Consider the following 25,480-nt stretch of genomic DNA (forward strand, 5'->3'; position numbering starts at 1 on the left):
CACATTTAAGGTAACAGTTGACAAATGTGGCAAAACCTTCAAACAATTCTTACGAATCACAACACTCAAATTAATGGGTTGCTGTTGTGAAGGCATCTTCGCTAGCCAAGGCTTCTGATTACATACACTCCACCAACTGGAGTGTAACGTAATCAGAAGCCTTGGCTAGCGAAGATGTAGTGAAGGGCAATCAGCTTAATTTAATCTGAGTTCACATCAGTCAAATTTATAACCTTATATATCCTATGATAAGCCCAGGGATTCAACACATCAATCTTGACTCAGTGGGGTGGGCTTATTGCGGGACAATGAAATAGCATTTGTTAACATATCTACTGAATTACAGTAGTCGTGGGTCAACCAAGTATTTGTATAACTACAAACAATATTAACCATGTAGTTCAATGGAGGGCCGATCTATAAAGTAACCCTAGAAATGTACCACAACATACTCAAACAAATATGTAGAGTTTGCTGGAAAAAGAAAACTTCTACCCCAAAACAATTTGTATGATATCGTAACTCGATACTGATCTCGGTTGACAAACCTAAAACGAACATGTAATTCATGTGACCTTGAACTTGACCTTGTAACCTTTTGTAAAATCTATTTCTTTTGATTTATATAATTGAAAATCTTTCTGTGAAAAAAGTTTCTAAGAACCTTTTTGAACTTGTTTTATTGGGGTGGTACTCCATCATGCAATATATTTATATGTTACAGACAACATACAATAATGATCTTTTTAGCCCACCATCATCAGAAAGTACTGAAGGGATCTTTCTCAAATTTATATGTAAGTTCCCCTTAAATTTATATGTAAGTTCCCCTTGGTACCTAGTTGTGCATATTGCATTTTGGGACCGATCAGAAAACAACATGGCCGACAGGCAGCCATCTTCGATTTTGACAATTGAAGATTGTTATCACTATTTCTCAGAAAGTACTAAAGGGATCTTTCTCAAATTTCATATGACAATTGTAAGTTTCCCTAGGTCTCAAGTTGTGTATATTGCATTTTGGGACCGATCGATAAACAACACTGCTGAGAGGCGGCCATCTTGTATTTTTAGCCCACCATCTGATGATGGTGGGCTATTCAAATCGCCTTGCGTCCGTGGTCTGTGAACCGGGGGGGCCGTCCATCCGTCCCTGGCCGTCCAGTCCCTAAACAATTCTTGTTATCACTATTTTCCAGAAAGCACTGAAGGGATTATTACAAAATTTCACATGCACCTTTCTCTTGGTCCCTAGTTGTACATATACTATTTTGAGAGCGATCGGAAAACAACATGGCGGACAGGCGGCCATCTTTGATGTTGACATTTGAAGTTTGTTATCGCTAAATCTCAGAAAGTACTGAAGGGATCTTTCTCGTGTTTCACATGCAGGTTGCCCATGATCCCTAGTTGTGCATATCCCATTTTGGGACCGATTGGAAAAGAACATGGCCGACAGGCGGCTATCTTGGATTTCGACATTTGAAGTTTGTTATCGCAAGATCTCAGAAAGTACTAAAGGGATCTTTCTCAAATTTCACATGCAGTTTCCCCTAAGTCGCTTGTTGAGCATATTCCATTTTTGGAGCGATCGGAAAAGAGCATGGATGACATGCGGCCATCTTGGATTTTGACATTTGAAGTTTGTCATCGCTAGATCTAAAATTGCACATGCAGATTCCCCTTGATCAAGTTCAAAACATTGCTACCATTTTATAAATTGCCTACACTCCAGATGAGGATAGACACAACAATGTATTTCATACTTTGGGACCGATTGAACAACAAAATGGCCTACAAGCAACCATTTTGGATTTTGACACTTGACATTTGATACGACTATTTCTCAGAAAGTACTGATAGGATCTTCTCATGTGCACATTGCATTTTTGAACCAATAAAAAAACAATATGGCCGACAGTCGACCATCTTGGATTTCTACAGTTGAAGTTTGTTACCACGCTATTTCTCTGAAAGTGCTAAAGGAATCTTTCTCAAATTTCATTTGTGGACTCCCCTTAGTCCCTAGTTTTGCATATTGTATGTTAGAAGATGATATTATCATATGCTTTGAAAGAAGATAGAAAGAAAGGAATAGCAGAGAAAAGATCAGCCTTTCAATTGGCTGATAAAGATCATTGAATGGTGGGCGCCAAAATCCCTCTGGGATCTCTTGTGATAATTGAAGTGTTTTATCGCTATTTCTCATAAAGCATTGGATTGATCTTTCTCAAATTTCATATGTAAGTTCCCCCTGGTACCTAGTTGTGCATATTGCATTTTGGGACCGATCAGAAAACAACATGACCGACTGGCGGCCATCTTGGATTTTGACAATTGCATATTTTCCTATTTATCGTGTACAAAGTTGTTAAATGTTTTGATGGAAGAGTGAAAGAAGAGAAAAAAATCAATCTTTTATTTAACTGATATAGATCATTCAGTGATGGTCGCCAAAATCCCTCAAAATAAGTTAAATGGAAATAGATCGATCATGTATGAATAATAGATTTACATGCTATAAAATTGTTCCAAGGGGACTTGAATTCTCAACCCACGGTCCATATGTATCATATGTTTTATACTGTGTTTTGTTCCATGCGATATCTTTGTTGCTTTTAAACAACTCAAATGGTATCTTGTTAATTTACATTGCTATATTTAGACACGTGTGTGTGTAAAATTTTATTAAAATACAGATCTTCGCTATATCGTATGTAGATCATGCGTAGACATGCATTTTAATCCGATTGGAAATCTCGCTGTCCGATAGGAGTGACAAATACGTGTATACAAATACCCGATTATACGTTTATATCTTTATACCTGTGAAATGTATTTGACTTGCTCTCCTATAAAAATGGATGCAGCATATTGAGACATAGATATAGAGTTTTGTTTCTTTTAACAAAACATAGAACAAGCATTGGAACTAGTTTGGGAAATAATTGTTATTGATATCCATAATGAACGAAAGTAATTAAATTGTGGGCCTAATGTTCTTTGTACATTTCGCCCGAGGTCTCTATAGAATAGTTATATAGGTCCAAGATTCTGGTATACTCATGATACTTTCCTTATTTTCATTCTTGGCTTGGACCATATTTATTTTGATCCTGCTATTATCACTAACGAGTCCTAAAACTTGGGATGCCGTTCTTTATATATAATAGGCCTACTAGATTCGAATTTGAAACATGTTTTATTTATTATTGTGTCTTTTGCTTTACTGGCGCATACAAGGATATCATTTTTTTGGCGGCAGAAGCTTGTACACCGTTTGATGAAAAATGAAGAACACTGCATGACCAGCAACTCGTGTGATGTAAGATTTGGTATGCTATATTTCATAACATTGAGTTTGTTTCTCAGGTTTTTTTTTTATAAAAGAAACAAGAATAACGGAATAATTATTGAATTTCTGACCAACGAGTCTTCGGAATAAAAATGACGTACAGAACTAAGCTTAATTTATATTAGGCCTAGTATACTCTACAACCCTCATTCATGTACAAGCGGCTCCATCCAGTTATGTCTTAAAAAATCCTACTCTTATTATATCCATATAGTAGGAGAAGGGGCACGGCTTATATTGTTTTTCTTAAAATACTAATTAAATGTAGGCGCCTACATGTGGCAGTCTACATATCCGTGGACGCATGCATAAGTTCTATTTTAGGCCTAGATCTACATGGATCACACAGATGCTTAATTGTTTAATTGGAACTTACAAATGTCTCCACAATAAATATTAGTGCTTGAAACTAATAAGAGAAAATAACTTGTGAAAACGTGTGAGTCGGTCATGAAAACTTTGACTCGTTAATAAAGTTTGGGACAATATGCAACAAGTTAAATCTCCCGGGTGGTCGAAATTAGAAAAATTTCCCATCATTCACAAATCCGTGACGTCATCAAGCAAAACAAATTTGGTCACCGTCGGAGTGAAGTGAGGGAGGACCTATGTTTTGATCAGTCGTTGGCCGTTTTGCATGGGTTTAATCAACAATATTCACATCATAACTCATTCGGGACATACTGGCATCCTCGTCAGGTTCAGAAGACGGTGGAGTTTCGCCCCCACCGCGGAAAAAGCAGCGATTTTCTGCCACTAACATGCAGGCTAATGGCTGCCCCCAGCACAATGGAGCGACTGAGATAGCAACAACTTCACAGCAAAATGGAACGTGTTCCTCTCTCACGAATGGGGAATTAGACAAACCTGTACCTCCCAAATCAATGTCACAGACTGACCAAGATATCGTCCGATTGATTGTGCAGCATTTGAGAGGACTTGGTTTGAAGTAAGGAGCTGTTCCGTAGACGGCTGCGTAAAAACCGTCTGTCTTTTTGCTTTGTTTACTAACAGGCTAAACAGGATTTACAGAAATACTCATAACATCAAAATAAAAAAAGTCAATCTGTTAAAACCAGTGTTGAGAAGTGTTATGAAATGAAATAATTCAACAGCCAGTATAATTCCATTGAGGATTTATGGATGTAAACAAATAACGTGTGTTTATGGATCAGCTGATTTCTTTGTGTACATTCTTTATTTAATGTATCCCTACTAAAGTGAATGTCATGCATGGATAAAGACATGACACATAACTTGACGATACAGTGAGATGTGTCTGTTGATAATCAAAGATACCATTATTATATCATAAGAGGCTTTTTTTCTCAAGTGACGGTGATTGCATAAGAAAGCATAATTATACTGGTGACATAGCAAAAGTTGATTAATTTGATAAATAATTTGTAAACTTCAAAAATCATGCCAGGTTATGAATGGGGACTATATCAAAACAAATTGGTATACAATAAGATTTTATGTATGATAAAATTATGTACCAAGACGTTAGCTTAATTACTAATTAAAAATTATTTGACAAAAATTATTATTCTGATGATAATTAAACTCACCTGTTTGCTGATGATATCATGATGTATATGTTTGAAACCCCTTAAATTATAAACATGGATATTTTAATGCATATGTAAACAGATGCTTTTGATTTTGAATGCAAATATTAAGTTATTTCTTTTTTTCAGCCAAACTGCTGAACAACTTATTTCTGAATCAGGATGTATGTTGGAACATCCTGCTGCTGCCAAACTTCGTTCACATGTAATGAATGGAGAATGGGCAAAGGTAATGCAGAATTCATTTTTGCAATCACTTATCACAAGTTATATTAAAATTTGTGTTTAAGTCTTATAATAGTCACCAAAATAAAGTTGATTAAATTATCAAAGCCAATCAAGTGGCAAATGGTATAGTGTAAACAGGGCTTTTTCTCACTGGTGAATGGGCCTTTTTGTTTGATTTTGGGAAGAAAATTGGTCAATTGAGAAAGATTTTTTCAGGAGTTTTTTGGGAATTTGGCTTAAATATGAAATAATTTCCATTGGTAATGGGGCCCAGTAGCAGCCCCAAAAATCCCCCAGAAAAAGCCCTGGTAAATGTTGAGTTGTATCAATTATATATATTTGTATTTGCTACTATATATATGAACTTAATATTTGATTTTAATTTGAAAGACATCTATTTGAAGGTTTAACATATGATGCCATAATTGTATATGTAGCCAATCAAAAGTGAACAAGGTCTGTATACCATAAAAATGGCTGTTCAGACTGAATGATGTCGGCTATAGTAAATTACTTATTTTACTTTTAATGTACACAAGATATGATAATTTTAAGAAACAAAAATATAAGCATTAATAAGCTGTCTTACTATGTATCATCAAAAAGAGATATCTTTATTACAGGCAGAACTAAACCTGGAAGAACTCAAAACGCTGATTGATAGTCCACAAGGAATTTCTGTAAGTATAATGAAAGGTGATGTCACTTTTTGCAATGAAGGAAAATGGATTTCAAATAATCAATTTCAGCATTTTCATTATAATAATCAGAAGATTTATTGAGTAAAAAGATTTTATGATTTTATGGCATATCTGTAGACCCCATTTAGAATTACTAATTGCCAGTGGCCAGGGTTGTGGATATATATGACAGTTTCAGTAGTCATATCATAATCTAATTAGTGTATCAAAGCATACAGTATGTCAAAAATGGAGATGAAAAAGTCAAAGCTAATATGGGAAGTCAAATTAAAAACAGAAGGGTCATGGAAAGCCAATACCTAGTGGCAATACATATAAAGTAATAAAATTGGATTTAGAGGTGTAATGGTAGTCATTGGAATAATGAAATTTATTTTTCTTTGCAGAAAATGAAATTCTTGTTATTAGAGCAGAAGTATCTGGAGCTGTTAGAAGATGGACGGGAGATGGATGCTTTACATTGTCTCCGACATGAGTTAACTCCACTTAAATTCAACACAGAAAGAGTCCATGTCTTGTCAGGGTGTGTAAATGAAATAACCTGCAATTTATCTTAAAACCGCATTAAAACAAACCATTATTGAACGCAATGTATCAATTTTCTCTAAGTAGTGAAACCAGGTTTCAGAATAATAGATATCCTAAAGAAATAACTTGAGTGAAAATTGGAAGATCCTTCCCAAAACAGGGTAGATTGACTACACCTACAACAAGGTCATTAATGTGTAATACACATGTATAATCTGAATCGGGTAAGTATGATTGGGTGATCAGAAAAAATCTGCCTTGACAACTCAATTACCATGCTGGTAACATGCAAGTCCGTATTCTAATCCAATGCGGAGAATGGATTCATTCTCGAGTAATAATCTTCGTGTTTTAGGGTGTAATGTACCACATGTGCCTGTTTTGATGTTACTCAAAGTTTATCCAATTAATTTGATTCCTGTATTAAAACAAATACTGCATCATTGATTTATAATTTTGTCATTGATTAACTTAAGGTACATGATGTGTTGTAATCCTGAAGATTTACGCGAAACAGCTGAGTGGCAAGGGAGAGGTACCGAATCGAGGACCAAGCTTGTGGAAAAGCTTCAGTGTATGTATATAGGTTCCTGAATAAATTATTAAATACAGTAAACTTGTTTATAATGAACTCCAAGGGACCAGGAAATTTAATTTGTTATACAAATAGTTCGTTGTATAGATAGAATGAATGGAAATACAAATTATACAAATTTCGTTCACTTTTTTCACTTTTTTTGGCGGATGATCTTAAAATGCAAAATTTTTATATATATTTGAATTCCCATGATTCTTGTGTTTACATTTGTATCCTTTCTGACATTTTTGCAGCTTTCTTGCCACCAACTGTGATGTTACCGCCTCGCCGATTGCTGACATTACTAAATCAAGCTGTTGAGATGCAGAAAGACAAATGTCCTTATCATAACACAAAGTTTGACAGCAACCTTGAAGCTGTCTCACTCTTGATAGACCATGTCTGTAGCAGGTTAGTACTCTCAGATTTCTCAAGGCATATTCACAATAGTCATGCTAATTTAGTCCCATAATATACTTTCATTTCCTGTTAACTTATTGTATGATATTGTAATCAATACTTGTATGGTAAAATAAGGCGATGGATACATTTACAAACTATTTTAATGGATACTGTTGATGATTTTTAAAGAGAGCAGTTCCCGTCCACTACCATCCAGATTCTCAATGAGCATTGTGATGAGGTTTGGTTCTGCCGGTTTTCTCCTGATGGTACAAAACTTGCTACAGGATCTAAAGATGGCTCGCTGATCATATGGGAGCTAGACATGGTAAATCAGCATAAACCCAATACTATCATTGTAATGTTGTGTTTATAAAAGTCTCATTTTATTTTTATTATTAGATCAATCTGAAAATGATTTTTTAAAAAAGATTTGCAGGATGTTCATTCTTTGTCCAATACATAACTTAAATTTACTCCTTTTGTCCTTCACTTTCCTTAAATGAGTTTTGACTGATATTTCTAGTTGACTCTTGAAACCATTAATTATGGTTTATTGTTCCCTGAATTGAATAGATTCTGATCCTACTTTGTCAGTAGTAGTTAAGAAAAAAATATCTAGTCTCAGTGCCTTGATATCAGAATTGTGAGGGCTTTTCCAGGTGTGAATATTGAGGCCTAAGTCTCAGAATGTTTTCCACCGGTCAGACATAGTGAGTGTATCAATTACACAAACCAAACAAAAGAAATTAAATGCCTTAATTATGTCATTTATTTATTTATATTGTTTTTTGGACCTATTTAATGTGATCTATGACCTGATGCAGATTGATCTATGTTATGGATTAATATATCTTTTTTTTACCTGACATGGATTAACCTACATAATGTATATGTTATAGATTTCTGTTGTGTTTTGGCCTATTTTAGATGACCTATGACCTGATATGGATCAATCTATATATTATAGATTTCTATTGTGTTTTATGCCTATTTTAGATGACCTATGAACCGATACGGATTAATCTATATGTTATAGATTTCTATTGTGTTTTTGGCCTATTCTAGATGACTTATGAGCTCACACGGATTAAGAGCCTGGACAGTCATTCCTACGGGGTATCATATATTGCCTGGAGTCCAGATGGTACACACATCATAGCATGTGGTCCCGATGACTGCTCTGATCTCTGGCTCTGGAATGCAGAGGTAGACAGTTTTGTTTAATGGTGGTTATAAAAGAAGATATAAACATAAATGTAGTCATCATATTTCAAAAATATTAGATGACAATGATATTGATGAGTTATAATTGTCAAGTTCGGGTTCTATTTTGATGACTAAATGGAATTAATACAATATTGATGACTTCCTGATGGGTAAAGAAATATAACTAATAAAAGCTTGATATGAAAATATATTTATAAGAGTTTGGTGTTCTTGAAAAAGCATGAAATAGTATCGACTTTGGGAACTGTCCTTAGCAAATCGCATTACTGTTACTTGAAACTCTCTCAAGTAGCCTAATTAAAAAAAAATCTGTTGTCAGTTGATAATATGGATTTAAAACATGACTCCTTGAAAGTGTTTGTATTTGATGTCCTTAAGAGAGCAGGTAGTGTATTTTCCTTGTTATAGACTGGAGACTTGAGAGTAAAGATGAGCCAATCCCCAGAGGATAGTTTAACCACAGCAGCCTGGCAACCAGACGGCAAAAAGTTTGTCACAGGAGGCACCAGGGGGCAGTTCTATCAATGTGTAAGTAAAATATCCTGTTATGATCACTTCATGGCCAAATTCTGTATGTCCTTATTTAAAAGCAATGTTAGGTCAAGAAAACATATATTCCAAACATGATATCAAAGCTCAACACAAATTTCATGCAAATCTATTGTTTTAAAAATTTCCAAACAATAAAGAAAGATGCATGTTTAATTTAAGATTCAGAAGACTTAGAATATTAAAGTTCAAAGTTATGTTACACTTGTCTGACTTCCAGAACTGACTAAATGTGACAAGGATATGTACAAAGTGGACAAAATATTCAGAAACATTACTTTTATCACAAGGGCAACATTAAGTTTGTACTGTTTGTATGTTCTTTCATCCAAAACGTTATATCGTCTTTTTTCTTGTGTATTAACTTAATACCTGGTATTGTAAGAAGGCACATGTGGCTGTAAAGATTGCAGTGCACCAAATGTATGTCACCGATGGTTTAACCTTTGACCTATTTGAAACAGTTTTTGGGAGTATAAAAAATCTGAGATATCATTTCACTTGGATAAGCAATTCATTTACCAGTACTTTTTAAGAAGGTTCATCTTTGGATGATAGAGTGCAATAGCTAAAAATGGCTTCTGTGACCAATTTATGTAAATAAATCACTGACCTATTTATGCTATGATCTTTGACCTCAACATTTGAAAAATTCATCCAGGTCATTTGAGGCGCGTCTTGGGATGGCTGAGTACATAGTGCTACTTTAACCTTCATCATTGAACAGTTTTGTTTAGGGGATATCATTTTACCAGATTTAGTATATGCAGGTAGATCTTTGGATGGCACAAACATGTGACCAATACCTTCTCATCTGAATTGAATCTTAAAATTACAGATATACCAGTGCTCTTTCTCTGTATTATAAATCTACAGGCAAATGATGATTCCTCAAATGCCATTAGTATGTATGGTGTATCAGCATGCTTTCTTTACTTTACAATGGAGTCTATTACCCTTATGGCAAATCTAGAATTCGACCAAGAAACCATTAAATACCACTAAACACTTTGGATTGTCTTGCAATATTTTGCCATAATGTTTTGTAATGTTTTGAAGAAGGATGTTTTTTCTCCTGACATTACTTGTAGTTTAAGATGTTATGATTATGTAATAGGACCTTGACGGTAACATGCTGGACTCATGGGAGGGTGTAAGGGTCCAATGTATGGCATGTCAGACCGACGGCAAGAGTGTATTGGCAGCCGACACCCACCACAGAATACGAGGCTACAACTTTGATGAACTAACAGACTACAACATGTCAGTATACGATTCCATTCTCCACATGTACAGCAAGCTGCAAAATCCCATGGTTCACCAACAAATCTATGCTCATTCTTAATAAATTGTAATAACTTTCACAGTAATGATATGATCACTGAATTAAAGCTTAAGTCAAAATTAAAGTTTCCTATTTGCATCCTGGTTTTAAATTTGGTATTTGAATTTTACTCAAGCTTTTACGGGTAATTGTTAGAATGATATCAAGTGAATGTTGAGTGAAAATAAAGATGACCTTATTAGCTCTTAAGCCTGTTCCTATTTCATTGTAGAATTCAGGAAGATCATCCTGTCATGTCTTTCACACTTAACGAAACGGGGAGATTAGCATTACTGAACGTTGCGACTCAGGTAATATGTTTTAGCTAAAGAATGCATGTTGTCTTTCACACGAGTGACAGTTTGATACTTCTGCCTGAATTTTTCTTAAATTATGTCCATACAGTTAAATCATTCTCGGATAGTGTTTTTGTGGAAAGGTTAGTAGTCAACAGAATCTTGTTTAAAAAGTGACCCAAAATTGTATTACATTCATAAATTCATCTGTTAATTGTTATGAACACTAGATACATGCATATATCTATTGTCTACTGTTATATTATCTTAAATATGTTAATTTTTTCTCTTCAGGGAGTACATTTATGGGATTTAAAAGATAGGTGCTTAGTTAGGAAATTTCAAGGCGTTACACAAGGATTTTACACAATACACTCATGCTTTGGAGGTCTCAACCAGGATTTCATTGCCAGTGGAAGTGAAGGTAAGATTTCATCCATGTGCATTAAACACACATGAAGTCTTAGTTTTAAATGAAATTTACATGAAGTTATTGTCAACTTATTATCAAATTTAATTTAGCATACAGTTAGATTTGTACATGTAAAACAAGTTTTGAACATTCAGATCCAATACGTTATAGAAGTGTCGTCGGCAACTATGTGTTTACACTTCGACAATCAGTTCATGATTTTGCCTTTGTTCAGGGCATATCTCGATGTACCTTGTCACCTAAACTTACATTATTTGTATATAAACACCCATTTTGGCGACAGGGTGTTACATACTGAATTATGATCTTAATGCATCTCTTTGGGACTGATTATCTTTACTCTTTAGTGTATAATTTAAACATTTGGTGTATGGGTACATTTTCAGATGTTAGAGTGATCCATACACAGGTCTGCATTAATTAACAGAGTTATTGCCCTTTGTTGTCACAGTTAACACTTTGTAAATTGTGCAAGTACCTTTCTGAATAATTGAGTGTGCATAGTGAATACATCATCCTAGCCCACTATAAATAGAGTTATAGGCCCATTTTTCTCTTTGATGCTAATGTCAGTCTGGAATGGTAGTTGGAAGGAGACTATGGATTGTGTGTGATAAAACAGTAAGCATTGTTACATTGTCCTATATTGCCCAGTTATATGTTGTTTAATTATCTATTTGCAGATCATAAAGTATATATATGGCATTTACGAAGAGAAGTGCCTATAGCAGTGTTAGAAGGTCATACAAGAACTGTTAACTGTGTTCACTGGAACCCCAAAGTGCCTGGCATCATAGCAAGTGCTTCAGATGATGGCACTGTTCGAATTTGGGGACCTATCGATAAAGTCAAAATAGGTACGTGTTGGAAAGTTACAGGTACACTTAAACTGTATAATCTTATTTCACTGATCAATTGAGGTACCATTATGTGATAGTTTCTTCATTTCAGTGTTATTCCCAGCACTGCTAATAGTTCAGAATTGTATAAAATGTGATGTTCTAGAATGAGGAAAGAAATATGTGTTGGATTTGGTAACTCTTTATGCTTATTGTAAGGTTATTCTGTAGAAATATTCACAAAGTTTTTATCACAGCAAGCTTAGCTTTGTTGCTTCAAAAATGAAAACACGTGGAAATTTGTTAGCATTTGTATCCTACAGTGCACTGGATAGAATTCACCTGCCTTGATAAATCTGGTATTATTTTGAATTGATGATTGTGTATGAGACAGCAAACCTAGTTTTACCTGAATTGATCTATAAATTTCCTCTGCAGGTAATGGTGCAGAGTCAGGACGGAGTACGCCGGTATAGCGAAAGGCCAAGTGTATGACATTGACTATATAGATCTCTCACAGTCTGGTACAAGTGCCAGGTCTGATCATCAACACATCTCCTCCAGACATTTCCATTTCCACCAAATCATTCATGAGTGACAGCATATCACAGTATAGTGATAACTGGATGTAAAGGATACCATTGGAAAGAAATATCAAATCCTTAATGCATCAATCTATATCCATCCACACCATCATTGTCTTTGTTACTTTGTACTCAATATGCTACTATAAAAGTGGCACCGTAACCTTCTAACAAAAGGTGTGCAGGTATTTAACATGTGATACAATATCAAACAGTCTTTCTTTTCTCAAATCCTTTTCCAAACCAGCAAACATTAAAACTATCATTGATTTATAATCATATTGTTAATGACCCCAACAGGAGGTCAATCAATCAAACATGTTTGATATTGTAGTGATCAAAATATTTATGGATGCCCATTGCGTTATACCAAATAAGTTAATTAAATAAGATAATTTTCAAGTCGCAGCTTAAGAACACATTGTGGCGATGTGTATCAATGTGGCAGTCTGTACTATATCATAAAAACATCTTACTATAGCTATATCTGTGAAACAGGAAAAAAAACTGTGCTGCAATTTTGAAGTGAGTAAATAGTAGGGCTTCCAAAATACTGTATCTCCCAGTTCCAAGCATGAGAAAGCTCTTGACACTAGGAAGTAAATCTTTGTTCTTGTTTTCCGTGACCTAAAGATATGAGTTGTCTTTTGAGTACATGTAACAGGTGTTGTATGTTTAACATTGCTCTTTGGCCTCCATTTATGCTAAATAGTGACATCTGGAATTTTTGTTTATCGCAATCAGGACAGTTTCAGAAATTAACACAGAATTGCTCATTTATGAAATCATGGCAGGCTTTGAGATCTTATCGGTATTTTTCTTTCTTGTAAGCCATTACTTAGGCCTGTATTAACATCTCCGAGGTATTAGAATTTATCAATGGAATGTTACATTTAGAAATAGGCGAGCCAGGTTGTATGCATAAACGAACAAACAATCTCGGTGTCTACATAGCTTTTTAAATCTTTGTAATGGTATGCAATACTAGATCAAAAAATATTGGAAGCTATGAGTTCAATACTGGTTAATGGCTAGCAAATACAGAAATCATGAAATCAGCAAATTGTACAGGAGACAACTCAAAATATCCAACCTAATTCATCTGTGATAATGTTAACCTGTCAAAGAGATTTATTGTTGATTGTTCAGAGATCACTATGATATTCCTATTGTTGATGATAAAGAATTGTTTATCAATGATTTCTACACTCAGTACCAATTACTGACATCAACTGTGGTACAATTTATTTATGCTCAGTATGAACGAGTACTTAGATTCTTAGTTCTGAATGGTTAAACCTGAAGAATGGTACTTAACGTGATCTGTGTGTGCTTATCAGTCAAGTTTTGTCTTGCACAATTTTTATGTATCTGGGATGATATACACTTTGAACATTGTTGTTATGTAAGAGTCGGTCAGTTGATGTGTTCAGCTTCAATCAACCTATAAATGCCATTGTATATTACATGTACATAACAGCAATGGGGTGTAGAATAATTCTGATTTCATATTCCAACAATTTTTATGTTTGATCATTGTTTCAGTGAAACTGAGGAGACTTATTTTTGTTGTGTATGAAATATTTTTTCAAATATTGATATTACTGTGTATGCACTTCGATAGATTGTTGTCTGCACTCTATCCTGTCGGAAAGGCTGTTTTTTGGTATCATATACCAAGTACATGTATTGATATCTAATGTTTAAAACCAGGAATTTTAGTAGCCAATTTGTCTAACCCTTTGTAGAATATAGCTATCTAACCAGTGCTAATGAACTTCTCTCTCTTTCCTTCCTCACAAACCCTTCTTTTGAACTGTCTGTTAACTTCTCTTTTCATAACTATTACTCTTCTGTAACTATTTAACCCTGAATGTTTGGCAGTGGATTGTTGACAGTATTACAGTGTTTGTTGTACTGAAGTGTGAAATTGATGACTACAGTTCCTGTGTTGTCCTGAGATATGTTATTTTATAGTACAAATGTACTTTATTAAGAATATGCGATGAAGCATGGAAGTCGCATGCTTAGACAAATGGAAGAATTAACATAAAGAATAATTATAATGCCATTTTTTATTTACATGTTTTTCATATTTTTACAATGTATGTAATATATATATATATATATATATATCTAAGTTAATTTGTGTGCAAGTTCAGATTGAATGTTTGTCCATATGTAAGGTTAGCATGTAAAGGGACAATTGCTACAGATTGGTCTATACTCAATCCATTCTCAATAATGTTATACTTCTTATTACTTCCTAGCATGACCTCAAAATACTGGTATCTGGTAAGAAGATTATTTAATGCCATAATTTTTGTGAAAAATTCTAAATCAACTTTTTATAAATTCATATTAAAATAAAAAAGGACATTGAAAGTACAGTGTGTGCTTTAGTGGTAAGATTTAACAAATTTGTTATCAAACCTTTGAAGAAATATATTATTTTTCAATATGAAATTGTCATTTAGACTGGAAATGCTAATGTATGTGAAAAAAAATCGTCTTTTTTTTTTTTAAATTGATGATCTATGGTGGAAGAAATGAAGACTCAACATTTTGGCTCGAGTGTTGTCCATTTTGTAACATCCTGTGCTGTTTACTTAGTATTCTGTTGGTTTTATCTTTGATTTTTAATTGTTCTTTTTATCCTATTTTTTTCCTTGGTTTACTTGATGACTTGTTACAGTGAGAGAGCCTATTTATCTATGTTCTGTCCTGTGTGGGAATGGTATAATTAACCTGTGATTAATTATGTGACTAATTATTACTGATAACATGTGTCCAACTAAGGTCAATTGATTCTTAATGAGGATAAAAATTAATGAGATCTCTGCAGTCTATGCATATTCCTATGAAATATTACAGAAGGCACTTTTTCATTTTCAATTGGCACCATTCTGAATCTTGAACATTCTGTTTTAATGCATTTGTAATAAAAGAAAAGGGACTAAGAGCAGTATACCTGCATGTGGTATATGATTAGTGAATTAGCACATACAACTTCATCTTCGCTTACCAAGGGTACAATCCAGTACCTTCCTTTTCACCCTTGGTAGACAAAGAGAGTATCATATTAAATACTCTAGGCTAGAGGAGATGATCAAACTTGTGTAGATGGAATCTATCAAGTTTGTGGGAGTTGTCAGTGATAAGCGAGATGAGCAATACATTGAATATGACTATCGTGTATGATTTGAACCACAGGAGTTGATTGCCGTGTTTGTCATTGTGGTGTTGCCTTATGAAATAACATGTCATGACATTTGATACATTATAACCTAGTGTAGTTATCTGTGTTATTCTTGTGAGGTTTTGTAGACCAGCAAATCAGCTTTAGGTAATACAATGGTAGAGTTAGCAATGTTCTCTGTATCTTTGACTTTATACACTCCCCTGTAGTGTGGAGATCTGGCAGTCTTTTTACATGTAGGTAGAGATGTAGTGCTACATACATTTACCCATTGCCCATCATATCAATTTCTGTACTGTTCCATTAAAACTGCCAAATTTTACATGCAAGCTTGGGGATGGAGAAGTGTCGCATACTAAAATTGGATTTTGTACTCCAAAATATACAGAATTATGGCCCTTTGTTCTCCATGCTTCTTTTTGCCAATGGTATATACTGTGTCACCTACATTTGTCAAAAATTGTATGTGTACCAAGTACTCTTCTTGGGATATCATTGTCTAGTAATGATACTGGGTCCCCACTATACAGATTTGCAGCCCTTTGTTCATTCTAGATACCAAACTATGGCTAGAAATAGGAGGCTTTGGATTGCTTGCAATACTTAGCCTTAAAAATAAAAAAAAAGTAAACTTGTATTAAAATAGTTTTGAAAGAAAAATTAAATTGTACTTTAAAAAAAATGCATTGAACTTCAGTATCAGTTAGTGTTGATAGATTTTTAAGCAGATTTGTGAATATCCCACTTTTCTGAATGCAATTTGACCCTGTAACTACCAGGTATACAATGCTCACCAAATTCATTTCTCTTCCCAATTTTTTATGACCAAAAAAGGTGAAGTATACAACTGGAAACTCCTGTAGTATATGCAAGGAAAAATGATTTAAACACGGTTTTCTTCATTACAATTTGTCATTTATTTTCAAAATCAAAATCATGTTGATTTCAAAATCTTCATTAAAATTCCAATTTAACTACAATCATGATGTCAATATTCACATTTTGGGAGTAATTGTATACAAATGTGTAAGATAAAATGAAAAGCCAGATATGTGATAATTTGTGTACAAATGAGTGTGGTGGGCAGTGTTCTCCACATTACTGGCCCATCACCGGGAATGAAACAATGCACGGAAGTGACTGCATGCATAATTTAATGATAACTACCTACTAGTAGTATATCCCATTGTAAGCGAGGCGCAAAATTATATTGTTTTACATCCAGCTTAGTCGGTGAGAAAATACTGCATTTTTCTTTCTTTTTATGATAATTCACATGTAAGAAATACAACAAAATGGTTTTCATATATTATCAATAAAGAAATATATGCTGAGATGATGTTGTTTTGATATTAAGTTACTTGTAGGTTTTTATGCCCACACCATTTTATTGGAGGGCATGTAATGTAACCCGCATCATGCACCTTTAACAGTTGCATCCTGTTCCGAATCGGGGATGTATCTTAGAACCTCCAGAACAGATTTGATTCATATTAGTACCATATCATCAACACCTGATCACATTCTGGTGGTCATTGAAGGTTTAAGGGTAACCTTTTGATCTCTTCTGCATGGGATACAAATCAATGTCATTTCTCCGATGATGTCAAGTACTACTATAAAATAACTTTGTTCCCTTTTCAACATTTTCATTCAAATTGCCCTTCATCTGTTTATCATCAGTCGTCTATCCGTAAACAATCTGTTATCTCTATTTCCTGGGAAGAATTTTGAGTCTGATCGGGAAAACAAAATAGCAGAGAGGAGGATTTTGATACTTGAAGTTTTATCTCTTTTTATCAGAGAAGAAGGAAAAGATGACAAAAGTACAGAAAAACATCTGGTCTTGCAAAAGACCAATGAGAGTGATTCAATGGTGGGGCCAAGAACCCTCTTCTGTCTAGTTAACCCAACATCCAATAACTGGCTGTTCAACACCATTAGTCCAATTTCTTGGGAGGTATTGAAGAGATCCTGACTTTTACACATTTCTATTCAACTCGACAAGGCGAGCCTGCAATATGTATATATGAAGAACATGTTAGATGCAATATTAATGAATCGCATACTGTCCATATAAGGACTATACCTTGCGTAACATTTTTGGGTAAAAGTATGATACTGACAACACCCTGGAAATTCTGGGCTGGTGTGCCATCTCTGAAGATAACCGAGATTGTACCCTTAGATTTGGCACATGGGTGTACCATATAAATAAGGCCTTATTTGAAACATCACTGCTAGCACAGAGGCAGGCAATTAGAAACTTATACATAGTGTTAAATGTAGTCTCTGCCACTCAGTTGATTTAGGATGCCTTTTTGGTGGATTATCATGCAAAAATTTGAGTTTGATACATGTTGCAGACCCTAGCAGGAATGTGTTTTCCCTGTTCTTTCATACATATACCATAGATTGTATGTGTGCATAGAAAGATGCATCATGGAGTATGAATTACCATAATGAAAATACATGTACAACAAAAACTGATGCTATAGTTATGCATTTTATTCGTCAATGATAAAGAGAGTAACATTAGTCGTCTCCCCTAGGATGTGAGATCAAGGCGGCAAACACACAAAACAATGACACACATTTGTTTGACAAACATGGGGTTACTTTTAACATAACAGATTACCTGTACGGTAATTCACATTGAAATTTTAACATTTCCATGCATGTTAGCACACGATTGAAATAAATTCTTACTTAAAGACTAAGAATAAAAAATGAATAGAAATTATAATCCCAATTCACAGAAAGTAACATTTCCTCAGTAAGTATATGGTAAGTATTGAACTGGATGCTCATGTGAATAACAAGTACAAAATGTATCAATGTATTTACAAAAAAATGTAACATACAAAAATATAGAATGAACATTGCAATGGATGTCAACTTGTCGCAGAATCAAAGAAATGTACATATATTTATCCACAATTAACCTTGTGTCCACAAATATGTCCCTCATTCAACGCAGAATCATCAGTTTTAAAACATTACGTAGTCCATAAACCTGCCATTATTTTTTATCCTAAATTTTTACACCAGGACTGAACCTATCTGAGGATAAATATAGTACTAATCTTTTATACAAGGAGAAGAGGCTTATTTGAGGATAAATACATCAAATGAATTGTTATCTGTGTGCTGTTTAATTACAAATTCTAGTATATTAAATACTTGTCAGACAATAGAAATATGAAAGTCTGGTCTGCAATTAACACACTAGTAAAATATCCAAACTAAACATTTGTAAGTGAAAAGTTGTCTGTATGAAAACATGTTACATTGTATTGATTAGCACTTATACTACTAAAGCTAAAAACTATCTCCAGCACATGACAGGATTTATAAAAGCATTAAGAATTGGTAGCACATGTATATACATGTATTCAATGTCCCGACAAGCTATATAATCACAATTACACTACAAAAGTAAGAAGCAATTTTCCCTTTCATAAGATGATGTGTTTAATGGATGAATATCTTAACAGTAATGTTATATACACTCTGTATCATGACACCACACATATATTGATTTGGATACTGTACACCACGGTTATGTATTATGTATTAAATTGATCACTTAATGGAGAGTCATCCCCAACTTAGTATATAGACATCCATAATCATATCAGCTCACCATTTTGTATGACCATGGCTGTTGATAGGACGTTAAACAAAATAAACCAAACTGTTTTGTTTGTGTTGTGGGTATATATGCAGAGTGACACTTCCTTTAGAGTCCATATCTCATCTCTGATTAGGAATGTTTAAAACATACATCATACTAACACTACCAAATACACATGTACACTTCCAGAGAATTAGTTGTCAGAAATGTTGCACAAATACAGCTATAGAACCTACACAAAGTAGATAGGCAAAATCTCATTAGAGTCAAAATCTCAGAGTTATCTTTTATGACTTGAAAAAATTTTCCTTTGCCTCTTATATGGCAAATTGTTTCATAATTTGATAAGGCAAACTGTTCTATTTTAAATTTGATATATTTTTTTAATATATGAAAAAGAAACCAAAAACAGTCTTTTTATAACAATATCAACAAGTTTTGAGGATATTGTGAAAATACAGAAAAAATCTTCAGAGATATGCTGTAATATATATACCATCTTTTGTGATATGTTTTGTATGATCACTACCATAGGGATATACACTTATACAAGTAGCAACCGATTCCTTTTGTTAAAAACTGCATATTAATAAGATAATTCCTTATAGGCTCTTAGGTCAGCTGTTTATATTTGACATTTCAGAATTCCACTGTATGGGGCTGCAACAGCTCTGTTGGTAGAGCATTAGACAAATACTAGAACGAATATAGCAGCTAGGAAAATACAACCTCAGGCAAATACTAGAGATTTGTAGTTTGATTTCCACCCAGGGTAGTTTGCTACTAAAGAAGCCAAGATCACAGAATGCCTTGTGCTGGTGTGGTTGTCTTTTGGCAAGAGACCTTACCAGTCCTTGTGCTGGTGTGGTTGTCTTTTGGCAAGAGACCTTACCAGTTCTTAACTGTATGCAACAGCCTAGAACAGGCCTCTCTGTATGATGGTCAGTGAGGTAGCCACCAACTACTACAAAGGCTGAACAAGAAATATTGTATATAATAAATTCAAAATGCGAGATTGTCTCTGTGCAAGAGAAAACCGTCTAGACGACTAAGTGAATATATCAGCTACATAAGGTCTTGTTATACTGAAGACAAAGCATACACCCTAAATCATCTGTGTTGGTAACATATTAACTGGTGCCACATATGATAGTGCACAATGAGAGCCGATAAGGCATTACAATATCATCAGTATATATAATTTGCATAGAAGTTTGTCATCAATATTGTATAATGTAATTAATAAAGACAAAAATAGCTTACATTTTTTAATGTTGTAATATCCTAAAAAAACAATATAGGTATCTGATCAACACTTCTTAGTATAGGTTAATTTTGCTTTCTTGGCAGTAGCAAAGTAAGTAAATTGCATCATAACAATGATATGGTGTCATGAATACAACAATGGCAACCTAGATCAGAACATTTGACTATCAACGGCGTTCCCTGTATCAATAATGTCTAACTAATTGTAAAGTAAGGGATAATTTTGGACTGGGACTTTCAAATACTTAATCTTAATCATATATAATTTGGTTAATTTCATCTGATATTGATGAAAAAACCAAGCAAGTCTTGAAGCTAACAGCCTTTCTCATATGAAATATTTTGACAAATTTCATCAATTTCATAATAATATACAAGTTTGAGATATTCGCCATATGATGGAAGTTATATGTTAAGTCTTCATCATCACCATTTTGACCGATATTTGTCTTCTGTTCAATATGATATGAAATTCTATTGGTTGTTTCAAGTTTGACATCACAAAATGAATGATGTTACTTTTAGACTTTTTGAGCTTTGAATTCTTTGATTTAATGGTACATGTACATTTTTGAAACATGGGTTAGAGTTTGGATATTTACACTAAATATTATTTTATCAGAATTGAATATTCAATCTATTTAGTAATACCCACTAATAATAGATCTTGTTAAACATAATAAGAAATTATAATACATTTTCAGCTTTTAAAATACATTGATAATATAATATACCAGCAATTTATTCCTCAGGTTCAGCTGTATAAGTTTGCTGTCATATGTAAGAGACATTATACTTAATATGGGGTCTAGAAAGTAATAACGACGGTATAATCCAATATAGGTACTGGATCCTAACAAACAGATATATGTATATATGTTGTGAAAGCAGTAAGAATTATATTGTTGTATTGTCCTCCTCTTTACAGCCACACAACCTCACAAAGGACAAAATGGTTTAACACAATAAAATCAGTATACCTATACACTACTTTAGTAAGCCTCACAAAGTAGCAGTACCAACATATTGTCTGTTTGATCAGTTTAACTGTACCTTATCTAACACAGTAATATCAACAGAGCAAATTCCATTCATAACAGTTATATTATACGTCCCTCAATTTAAAAAAAAATGAGTGATAAAATTGCACCAAATCATCAATATGCATCAGTGATATATAATAAACATACCAGTGAAATCTGACTTTTCTGACATCAGATTTTGAGGACATTCTGTATAAAATATGAAGACTGGGATTCAAATAACAATTTATTCATTTATTTAACAGGTTTTACGTCCGCTATTACGGCCTTGCGGTCTTTCAGCTGACGACCAAATAACAACCCAAGCATATATTTATGTACTCAAGAATGAAACACCCCACTGATTTACCTGCCTTCTTTCTAAAACATCTATCTACAAATGTGTGTTAAACAGCCAGCCCAACACGAAGGTTCTTTCCATGGTCCGATGGTACCTTCCGCGAGGTTGTGTCTCTACCACCATTCCCGTATTGATTTACCTACAAAATTTGGGTTTATTCTATACAGATTATCTGACCTTGTTGTACATTATGATATGGTGCCAGAGGATTGGTTCCAGTTTCTTTAAGAAAGATTCAGTCCCGCTTGATGTCAGAAGAACCAGATTTCACTGAAAACATTGTTCAGGAAAATAGGACATTCAAACACTGTTCCTCGGTTCTCTATAGGATTTCAGGCAGTGGTGACATACACGATGACACTACGATATCACTATACAGATTTGTTCTCTGTATGGCAGTTCCCTGATTTCTGTATCATTATCATCTGATGCTATTCATCAAGAATATCCATAACATCCTGTGCAGTCTGTACATCTGGCATATTGGCCAAGAGAGCAGCCTGCGAACCAAACGCTCCTGTATCGTCATTGGTCAAAAGACAGATGATCATCCTGCAATGTAAATCACGTCATCACCATGGCAACAGAGCTGCACAGGAAGTTACAAAGGTACATCATGATCTGTCAGTCATCAAAGTCCTTTAATCAAGGAGTAAATCATCCTGTAAGAAACAAACACTCAGCTAAGTGTAAAACATGGTAATACACTACCTAGACTTTTAGTTATCAATGTTTGGTTATAATATGGTTTTTAATAAAATATCTGGTTTGGTAATCAAACCAATCCAGATCTGCTCTAAACTACATTTCTACTATTTACTGACAGGTCTGATGAGTATGACAATATTATCAATCAATTTATTTATTTACAGGAAAATTATTACTGCATTATGCTCATTCTCATACTTTAAAGTATCAACACTATAACCAAGAGATATAGCAAATGTAGATTCTTATGCCTTGTTTTCACATTCTGTAAATTGTGTAACACTCAAATGATTATTATGCATTTTAAGTTAAGTGCAACTGAGCAAGTCTACATCATTAATTATAAAAGTTGTATCTTATGTTTATTGTTATATTATCATCCCTCTTAAACATAAAATACAAATGTATTTAAACAAAATTAACCCAAAAGACTACTTACCAATACAGGAAAACAAAAAAGAAGATAAGGTGTGACCCCAATTTGATAAGGTTTTCTTTCAGGTATGTTTTCAGCTGATGTCTGTTGTGGATCTCTGTAGGGTCATATAGACCTATATTTCCAGAAGGTTTTGTCACAAATCTGAAACATAAATGTTATCTATTACTGTAAATGTAAGCATGTGCATAATGATGATGCAATTTTTATTAGAATGAATTAAGGTTTGTTATAGTTAATATCCTGCAAACGTTGTAAAGTTTGCATCAGTTTCACACCATCACATGGAGACGACCATGAACCACAGCCTCCCAAATCACACAAACACTGCATGCATACATCTCATGCACAGGGGAGACTGTCCATAAATGACCATAGCTGATGATAGGACATTAGACAATACAAAACCAAACCAATCGGGCATATTATATTGTTTCATGTTTTGTCACCAATGTGGGAATGTACAGCCTCCCCATATGGTTCTGTATAGTCATGTACATGTAATATACATTCATGTATTTGTGAAATGTGTTTTGACCAAGGGGGTGATTGTCTCAGAAACTTTGACAATTATTTACTTTGTCTGTACTCTACTCCATTCATCAATTATAATTATATCAATAAATACTCTGTATGGACTTTTTATGGCACAGATACTTACTTAAACACCATCCATGCTGTAACGGGTGCGTACATCAGGAATAGAATCCAGTGGCCCGTCACCAGGAGGAAGAATGCAAGTACAGACTGGGCAATCAGTTCTGGTAAAACCCACTGGAAATACAGGGGAAAATTTAGATTTCTCTCATTGAAGGCTGCGCTTAATAAACATGATTTCAACAATAGTTTCACATAAGATGCTTGTTAACATTGAAACAATTACCAGTATCTTGAAGAATGATATGACTGTACACATGAAGAATGTATATGTAAATTGGTGAAGACAAGACACACAAACCGAATTTATTTTTAATTTAGTATGTTGCAATATTTATCAATATTGAATCATTAGAAAACAATTTAAGTGTATACCTTGTTTAGTTTTGAGCAGCATGATGTTGCATTCAGATAGTCACACTCTAAATCTGATAATGTAATCACCTGGGCTTTAGTTAAGGAATGTATGAAACCATCAATTGTATAGAAAATTCCAATTTAATTCATTTGTGAAACATTTCATTATGTTAATGAGTTTTATTGGGATGTGAAACACTTATAAAATGCTACCTCCCCAGAAAAAAAAAGATTTCCAAATTAATGTCAGATTTGAATACAGCTCATAAGAGTTATCTGTGTTTTATCTCCTTTAACAATGATATATGTTGCCATTTAAAATGAATGCTTTGTAGTGTCACATACTTTTATGACAGTATATCTTCGAACTAATACCATTAGCTTTTTCTTTATTTGAAGAACAGTATCTATGCTTGTCCTTTTTTCTGATTTTTATCAAATAAGGACGAAGTCACCAAATATTTAGCTGTAGGTCTTAATTTGATAAGGTTCATTTCATTTTCAGAGAATTAATTTAAGTTGTAATTTTTCAACCCACTCCTGTTCATATGAAATATTCTAATGTAACATGAATAAAGTAATTTATGCTACATCTGTACTCTAATTGTAACTTATGTCATTATGTCCATATAGATATAGGAACCTATAACAGTTACCTTGTATATGGAGCAAAAACTAAATGGTATAACAATAAAATTGCTATCATTAATATTAAAGAAATGTATAATCTACATATGGTAAAACAATGATAATTCTTTGAATAATGAATGTTTATATCATTCGGGACAGCTGTTGAAGTATTTAATTTTTCCTTTTCAAAATAAGTTTCTGAATCCACACCTGAACCCTGAGCCGGCTGTTATCTATGTGTACAGAAACCTAGTCCTGTTATACAGGTGGGCATATACTATAACACATATATATATAACATTAGAGTGTTTCTTGAAGGATACAAAGTATACAACGAGAAAGAGCAACGCTCCTTCGTCGATCACCGAGAAGACGAAAAGCAATGAATCTAAACCCATTGCTTGCTTCCTAACCGCTCACGTTTTTTCACAATGTGTTAACCAAGTTTGTATACCCTAATATGTAGGGTCTTATGTTGTTATCCTGTATAATTTGTTTGCAGTGATAATTGAACGGATATAGTATGAAATAATTATTTTATATTAATATAGACCAATACATATATCAGACAAGCAAGACCAACGACCTAT

At 33.8% G+C, this 25,480-nt stretch overlaps 2 protein-coding genes across 4 annotated transcripts; one reads left to right on the forward strand and one right to left on the reverse strand.

The window, feature by feature from the left end:
• The first annotated feature begins 3,915 nt into the window (after nucleotides 1-3,915).
• LOC117324443 (WD repeat-containing protein 26-like) lies at nucleotides 3,916-17,152 on the forward strand. The gene is made up of 14 exons (XM_033880296.1): nucleotides 3,916-4,304; nucleotides 5,056-5,155; nucleotides 5,778-5,834; nucleotides 6,242-6,378; nucleotides 6,860-6,957; nucleotides 7,215-7,371; nucleotides 7,552-7,690; nucleotides 8,431-8,571; nucleotides 9,001-9,120; nucleotides 10,259-10,404; nucleotides 10,698-10,776; nucleotides 11,056-11,185; nucleotides 11,878-12,051; nucleotides 12,472-17,152. Exons 1-14 carry the CDS (start codon nucleotides 4,117-4,119, stop codon nucleotides 12,507-12,509), a joined length of 1,704 nt encoding a protein of 567 aa, XP_033736187.1. The 5' UTR covers nucleotides 3,916-4,116; the 3' UTR covers nucleotides 12,510-17,152.
• Nucleotides 17,153-18,308: 1,156 nt separating this feature from the next.
• LOC117324445 (protein cornichon homolog 4-like) lies at nucleotides 18,309-25,376 on the reverse strand. Of its 3 annotated transcripts, XR_004531996.1 has the most exons (6): nucleotides 25,214-25,376; nucleotides 24,279-24,347; nucleotides 23,908-24,020; nucleotides 23,250-23,390; nucleotides 20,341-22,654; nucleotides 18,309-20,296 (listed from the first exon to the last, which is right to left on the reverse strand). XR_004531996.1 is itself a non-coding variant. In XM_033880298.1 (5 exons), exons 1-5 carry the CDS (start codon nucleotides 25,286-25,288, stop codon nucleotides 22,534-22,536), a joined length of 519 nt encoding a protein of 172 aa, XP_033736189.1. In that variant the 5' UTR covers nucleotides 25,289-25,376; the 3' UTR covers nucleotides 18,309-22,533. The 3 variants fall into 3 exon arrangements, 2 of the variants coding, with proteins under 2 accessions (XP_033736189.1, XP_033736190.1); XM_033880298.1 differs by having other exon boundaries at nucleotides 18,309-22,654; XM_033880299.1 differs by having other exon boundaries at nucleotides 18,309-22,764.
• Nucleotides 25,377-25,480: the final 104 nt, after the last annotated feature.

Source organism: Pecten maximus, chromosome 3 (assembly GCF_902652985.1).
Source record: "Pecten maximus chromosome 3, xPecMax1.1, whole genome shotgun sequence".
Taxonomy (NCBI): domain Eukaryota; kingdom Metazoa; phylum Mollusca; class Bivalvia; order Pectinida; family Pectinidae; genus Pecten; species Pecten maximus.

What these genes read in the sequence shown, in the direction of transcription:
- LOC117324445 (XM_033880298.1), bottom strand. Translation starts at nt 25,288, where the DNA reads ATGGGTTTAGATTCATTGCTTTTCGTCTTCTCGGTGATCGACGAAGGA. An exon ending in TCTTTCTCGTTGTATACTTT is followed by an intron (nt 24,348 to 25,213) that starts GTATCCTTCAAG and finishes ACTAAAGCCCAG; the next exon opens with GTGATTACATTATCAGATTT. An exon ending in GCTGCTCAAAACTAAACAAG is followed by an intron (nt 24,021 to 24,278) that starts GTATACACTTAA and finishes CTGTATTTCCAG; the next exon opens with TGGGTTTTACCAGAACTGAT.
- LOC117324443 (XM_033880296.1), top strand. Translation starts at nt 4,117, where the DNA reads ATGCAGGCTAATGGCTGCCCCCAGCACAATGGAGCGACTGAGATAGCA. An exon ending in TACTGAACGTTGCGACTCAG is followed by an intron (nt 10,777 to 11,055) that starts GTAATATGTTTT and finishes TTTTCTCTTCAG; the next exon opens with GGAGTACATTTATGGGATTT. An exon ending in CATTGCCAGTGGAAGTGAAG is followed by an intron (nt 11,186 to 11,877) that starts GTAAGATTTCAT and finishes ATCTATTTGCAG; the next exon opens with ATCATAAAGTATATATATGG.